The sequence below is a fragment of the Buceros rhinoceros genome, unplaced genomic scaffold, assembly GCF_000710305.1.
Source record: "Buceros rhinoceros silvestris isolate BGI_N320 unplaced genomic scaffold, ASM71030v1 scaffold36550, whole genome shotgun sequence".
In the NCBI taxonomy this organism is placed as follows: domain Eukaryota; kingdom Metazoa; phylum Chordata; class Aves; order Bucerotiformes; family Bucerotidae; genus Buceros; species Buceros rhinoceros.
Genome location: NW_010390795.1, coordinates 10162 through 10437, shown reverse-complemented (window position 1 = coordinate 10437; position 276 = coordinate 10162). Strand labels below are relative to the sequence as shown.

At 66.7% G+C, this 276-nt stretch overlaps 1 protein-coding gene across 1 annotated transcript in view; it reads left to right on the top strand.

Annotated features, from left to right (window-relative positions):
- The first annotated feature begins 90 nt into the window (after positions 1–90).
- CCL20 (chemokine (C-C motif) ligand 20) overlaps positions 91–276 on the top strand; it is a 1703-nt gene continuing 1517 nt past the window's right edge. The window contains exon 1 of the mRNA XM_010139166.1: positions 91–172. Within this exon, the coding sequence (XP_010137468.1) occupies positions 91–172 (82 nt within the window). The remainder of the gene's footprint in view (positions 173–276) is intronic.

Here is a 276-nt window from a genome sequence, read left to right as displayed (position 1 = left end):
CGCGGCCCCTGCCAGCCATATATAGGCTAGTGGAGGAGCGTCAGGGCTGGCAGGACAGGAGCCGGGGCACAGCCGCTGCCTGGGATCCCGATGGCTGGCTTTAGCAGCAAGAGCTGGGTCCTGCTTTCCCTGCTGGGGCTCCTGGCACTGCTCCTGTGTGGCACTTCTGAAGGTGAGTGAGCTCGGGTGTTTGGCCCTGGGATGCGGCTCTTGGAGTGTGCGTGCTGGCAGCTGGTGGCAGGACAAGGGGGGGGGGAAGGGACACGGCTCCGCCGG